The 6,195-nt window shown below is 47.4% G+C and overlaps 1 protein-coding gene across 1 annotated transcript; it reads right to left on the reverse strand.

Annotated features, from left to right (window-relative positions):
- Positions 1-2,242: 2,242 nt before the first annotated feature.
- Positions 2,243-4,409, reverse strand: LOC120935536 (zinc finger protein 585A-like). Its single transcript, XM_040347586.1, has 2 exons — positions 4,344-4,409; positions 2,243-3,822 (listed from the first exon to the last, which is right to left on the reverse strand). Exons 1-2 carry the CDS (start codon positions 4,407-4,409, stop codon positions 2,368-2,370), a joined length of 1,521 nt encoding a protein of 506 aa, XP_040203520.1. The 3' UTR covers positions 2,243-2,367.
- Between the last annotated feature and the right edge of the window lie 1,786 nt (positions 4,410-6,195).

A 6,195-nucleotide genomic window follows, 5' to 3' on the forward strand; every position in this document is an offset into this window, starting at 1 on the left:
CACACAGATATCCCCCTAAAATAGCTAACACTAAAAACAAACTAAAAACTACTTCCAAAAATATTCAGCTTTGATATTAATGAGTTTTTTGGGTTCATTGAGAACATGGTTGTTGTTCAATAATAAAATTAATCCTCAAAAATACAACTTGCCTAATAATTCTGCACTCCCTGTAAGTACCTCAAATTACTTTATGTGCCTATGTCTGAGCATATTGCCTACCATTCCGAACCAGTCCATCTGGTACGGTGATTGTGTTTTTTCTTTGTGTGTGTATTGTTTTTTTTTCTGTTTGTCAGTTTGTTGAAAAACTTCAATAAAAATATCTTAAAAAAAAAAAAGTACCTCAAATTGGAAATGACCTGTACACCCGATGCATTCATACCATAACCTGAGGCTTTGTCGACTACACCACACTGTCCCATAATACGTACAACTGCTCAGAATGTGACATTTTGAAGGAGACACCTCTGAGCAATGTCCCATTCCAACCAGTCCAGCTCCCCTTTCACCCTGGGGCATGCAACGGGCGCTCTCTGTGACTGCTGTGTCCTTTCGACACAGCTGATCACAGATCAATGTAAAGGGCTGATCACAGCAGCCCTTTACCATGCTACATAGTAGGTGTAACAGGATGACCCGTGACACCCAGAGACTTTGTGAGGATGGGGGATACTCCTGTGTCAGCGTCACTGATAACTCTTGGGTCTGAGTCCACCCTGTGCCCTTTGGGCATGGGGTGGCAAGTGAATCATAATTCATGTATTACATGAGATGGGACATTAATAATAGTTCATATTGCAGGATCTTGAGAGATTGCAAGTTGTTGGTTAATTGTGACCCAACCAGTCAATAGTGACTCATCTCTCTGGATAGTCTAGTGACATGTTAAATGAGGCTGGCTCTTGAAAGGCCTTTAATTGTGTGATAACACTGTCTAAAGCCTATTGATGCTCAAAGGAGTGAATAGGTGTCAAGCTGTATGCGGAGACGGAACGTCTGCCTAGGGAACTCAGTGTGTGATGGTGTTTTGTTTGTTATGCTGTTAATGAAGGAATGTGCAGTGATTAGTCATGATAATTATAGGCCGGCGCCGACACGTCTAGAATGTTTAGTAATTAGTCTTGGTGTGTGATTAGGGGGGTGGAGATCTCATTGTCCCTTTGAATACTGTCACATGATTGTAACTGCATAAAAAGCTGAGAAGAAACCATTAAAGTCTCATTACATTTGAAACCAGAAGCACAGAGCTGTGTGTCTCGTGTCTGGGGGGAATTCTTATGGATCGGGTCCTGTTGGTTGGAGTGTCGATAAGCTGTCTTGGATGGGATGGAAGGTCATAAACGGTGGTGACCGTTACAGTAGGTGAGGTTGAAAAAAGCCCAAGTCCATCAAGTTCAACCTATGTGATCAGCTGATTACATGTAAACTAACTTGCCGGTTATCAGCAGTCCTTTCCTCACTCGCTGTCACTGTCTGAAGAAAGGAGAGCTGATAACTGGCAAGGCTGACAGGGCACATGTACACTAATAATCAGGGTGCCTATCAATGCTCATCAGTGCCACCTATTAGTGCTTCCTCATCAGTGCAACCTCACCAGTGGCCATCAGTGAAGAAGAAAAATTACCTATTTGCAAAACTTTATAAACAGAAACCAAAAACATTTTTTTTTTCAGAATTGTCATTATTTTTGATTTGTTTAGCAAAAAAAAAAAAAAAAAAAAACCCACTCATGATTAAATACCACTAAAATAAATGATAACAATTTTATTTGGGTACAGAGTTGCATGACCTTGCAATTGTGATTCAAAATGCAACGAAATGACAAAATGAAAGCTGACCTGGGCAGAAATTCCCTGGTACTGAAATGGGTAAATACATTTCTCCTGACAATTAGGAGTCTATTCAGAAAAAAATTGCCTAGTATTTTGTTTGTGAAATCTTACACCACAAAATGTACTCAGCCAATGACTCCATTTTTATTTTTCTACTGCTATCAATGGCCAACACGGTACAACACTTCATCCATGTCTTTGGTGATCTCTGATCTCCTTATGAAGTGTTTCTTACATGATGAAGATCAGCCATGGAGTATATCTGAGGTGTATATCGGGGTGTGCTTCTTCCCCACATGAGAGCTGTGATGTCCAGCAACATTCATATACAGGACATTTCCCGCACTCAAGTCGCTAATACACCTCGAGGGTTGTGTGGGATCCCTGATGTACAGGAAGACAGGACTTCAGTGAAGAACAATTCCCTCACTCAGGACAGGAACGTGGCTTCTCCCCGTGTGAGATCTCTGATGTCTGTTAAGATTGGACGTCTTTGAAAAACAATTTCTTCACTCAGGACAGGAAAGTGGCTTTACCCCGTGTGAGATCTCTGATGTCTGTAAAGACTGGACGTCTGTGAAAAACATTTCCCGCACTCGGGACAGGAATACGGCTTCTCACCTGTGTGAGTCCTCTCATGTATGACAAGATCTGATTTTTGTTTAAAATATTTTCCGCAAACAGAACAGGAATACAACTTCTCACCTGTGTGTACCCGCTGATGTTTGTTAAGTACCGACCTGTCTGAAAAACGTTTCCCGCACTCAGCACAGGAATACGGCTTCTCCCCCGTGTGAGATCTCTGATGTGTTCTAAGATTGTTCTTCCCTGAAAAACATTTCCCGCACTCGGGACAGGAATACGGCTTTTCCCCCGTGTGAGATCTCTGATGTGTGACAAGTTCTGATTTTTGGAAAAAACATTTCCCACAATCGGAACAGGAATATGACTTCTCCCCCGTGTGAGATCTCTGATGTTTGTAAAGATTGGACTTAAGTGAAAAACATTTCCCGCACTCAGGACAGGAGTATGGCTTTTCCTCTGTGTGAGTCCTCAGATGTCTGACAAGTTCTGATCTTTGTATAAAACATTTCTCGCACTCAGAACAGGAATATTGCTTTTCACCAGTGTGCAATTTTTGGTGTCTGCAAAGATTGGACTTGTCTGCAAAACATTTCCCACACTCAGAACAAGAATATGGCTTTTCCCCTGTGTGAGATCTCCGATGTGTGACAAGTTCTACTTTTTTTAAAAAACATTTCTCGCACTCCGCACAGGAATAGGGCTTTTCCCCCGTGTGAGATCTCTGATGTATGGAAAGATTGGACTTCTTTGAAAAACATTTTCCGCACTCAGGACAGGAATACGGCTTTTCCCCTGTATGAGATCTGTGATGTACGACAAGTTCTGAATTTTGTACAAAACGTTTCCCACACTCAAGGCAGAAAAATGGCTTCTCACCTGTGTGCAATTTCTGATGTTTGTAAAGACGCGACTTAACTGAAAAACATTTCCCACACTCAGGACAGGAATACGGTTTTTCCCCCGTGTGATACCTCTCATGTATGACAAGTTGTGGTTTATTCACAAAACATTTCCCACACTCAGGACAATAATACGGCTTCACACCCGTGTGAGATTTCTGATGTATGTTAAGACTGGCCTTATGTGAAAAACATTTCCCACACTCAGAACAGGAATACGGCTTCTCTCCTGTGTGTAACATCTGATGGCTGTAGAGATGGGATTTCTTTGAAAAACGTTTCCCACACTCCGGACAGGAATACGGCTTTTCTCCCGTGTGAGATTTTTGATGTGTGACAAGATTTGATTTTTGTGCAAAACTTTTTTCACACTCAGGACAAGAAAATGGCTTCTCCCCCTTGTGAGATCTCTGATGTCTGTAAAGACTGGACTTCTTTGAAAAAAATATCCCACACTCAGAACAGGAATACGGCTTCTCACCGTCCCGAACAGTCTGAGGTTCCTCAGGATAAGAGGAATACGATGGTCCATCTACACTGTGTGGTGCCGGATGGACATTTGAGGTAGTCGTGTTTTCTCCTGGACTATACTGTGTGATGTCCTCATCTTCTACTTTACAGTCTGGAGACAAAGTGAGATAATTATCTGAGGTTTTCCTCATCTCCCGTCCATCTCCTAAAATAGAAATAAAAAGATTATTACTAGACGTGTTAAAAAAAAAAAAAAAGATCGGGGGGCGTGGCCTGGACATGGCTGTGTGAAGCTGCTTTCTGTCTGAGCTCCCGGACAAGACTCCCCAAAAACGGCAAAAACACATTTAAAAATCGGCATGCACTCAACGAAAAGATACAGCACTAGGGCAACAAGGGGCAAGACACCCTCCAAAGTGAAATCGGGCGAAATTTCTAAATACTTCTGCAGTTTACAAGGCAAATCCCCCGGGGGCCAGGGCAACTGCTCCACGTGGCTCAGCGAGCGAACCTCAGTGTGAGGCCCACACCTTGGCTGCAGACTCCGGCTTACCTGCTGTAGACGACCAGCCAGCGACGTCCCTGGAACCACATCCAGCCATCCTCGACACCCCGGCATCCGAGGAACAGCAGATCGACGCCGAGATGCAGGACCAAGAGATTAGGTCCCTGCTGCTGGCCCTGCCGACACGTGCGGACATTGAGGCCCTCCCACCGCGCTCCAATATTGAAACCCTTATCCTCCGTCTGGAGGAGACCCACAATCGGGACATCCAGGAGATCCGCGGTGAGGTCTCCACGTTAGCGGAACGGGTGACGTCGTGGGAAATGTGTGTCCTCCTTGGAGGCCAGAGTGGCGGCGCTGGAGCAATCCCGGGACCTACACCGTGACGCGGCCATTGACCTGCAGCTCCACCTGGAAGACGTCGAGGACCGCAGCCGCCGCAATAACTTGCGGCTGCGGGGAATGCCGGTGGGAACTGACGGCGAAAATCTCGGAGAGGCTGTTGTCGAACTGTTCAGAGCGGTGTTGGGGGAACCGGAGGAACAGATCATCCTGGATCGGGTGCACAGGGCCTTAGGCCCGAGACCGGCGGATCCGGAGAGGCCGCGTGACGTCATCTGTAGGCTCCATCGCTATGCACAAAAGGAAGCGATCCTTAGGAGAGCCTGGGACTTTGGAGATGCAGACCACGCGGGCGCGCAGATCAAGATCCTGCTGGATCTTTCCAGGGTGCCGCTGTGCCGCAGGGCCCTGCTCCGTCCCCTCCTAAACCTGGCCAGACAGAAGAACCTGACCTACAGATGGGGTAACCCTCTGTCGGTAACCTTTCGGAGCGACTCGGGATCCTTCTCACTGCAGACAGCGGCGGACCTCCCGGAGATCTTCCGCTTCATGGACACAGACCCCATTCAAGTGCCCAACTGGCTCCAGCTTCTCCCGAGAACACCCGGAAGATCTGGGCCCTTGGCTCGACGCGGCCCACTACCACCCCGCCAGCACCGTGGAAGACGGAGGAATCGATCGGCTTTGCAGGGGGAGTCACGTGAGTAGGCCCTGGGCCATGTCTCCCCTTCTCTGATCTTGCTCACCTGCACTCGCAATCCCCTCACGCTTGCTTTACCCACACCCTCGCCCTCCACTTGCCGCACACCGCCATGACTTTTCCTGTACTTGGACTGTACCTGGACTGGCCTGCGGCACCTTCCCCCGCTCCCCCTACTGATGAGAATCCCTACCCTGAAGACCACCCGGGTATGACACTTTTTTAGGAGCGATGCTGACCCCTCGCACCCTGCACATCCGCCCCCACGGGATCACCGGGTGACAGACTGGTCGATTTTGCCTTCACCCATCCCCTCCTTTGGGTTGTTGGGGGGGGGGGGGGCATGTTGTGGGGTACCACGGAGGATGGGTCCCGCGGAAGAACCATGGGGTCTGGTGGGGGGTGGGCTGATGATGTGGTGGGGGTGGGGAGGCCTTGTATACGGGGGTTCCTTGCCAATTGGTGAAGCAGTTGACACACCCCAAGAGCCGGAATCTGCCAAGCATTATTTTGGGGACAAGTGGCTCGGTTGCCGGGGATGGGAAGACCCGTCTTTGGCGTTTGCTGAGCCCCCCCGCTGAGACTGTCACTAGAACTGGCGGAGACATTTGGCTCTTACACTTGTTTGGGATCGTGGGAGGGATAAGCGGTTTGGATTGTACTGCCCCAGGGAGGAGGGGGGACCCAACATATATACATTGCTTGCTGTGGTTATAGACGATCTGCTGAAGCGGATATTTGCAAGTTTTTTCTTGCGCTATTGATTACCCTCGTTTATGTTCACTTGCATGCTGCTTGGCTTATTTCATATTATTTTATTCTTGTTTCTGCAATGTGATTGTTTTACTTGCAATGCCG

The sequence above is a fragment of the Rana temporaria genome, chromosome 4, assembly GCF_905171775.1.
Source record: "Rana temporaria chromosome 4, aRanTem1.1, whole genome shotgun sequence".
NCBI classification, from domain to species: Eukaryota; Metazoa; Chordata; class Amphibia; order Anura; family Ranidae; genus Rana; species Rana temporaria.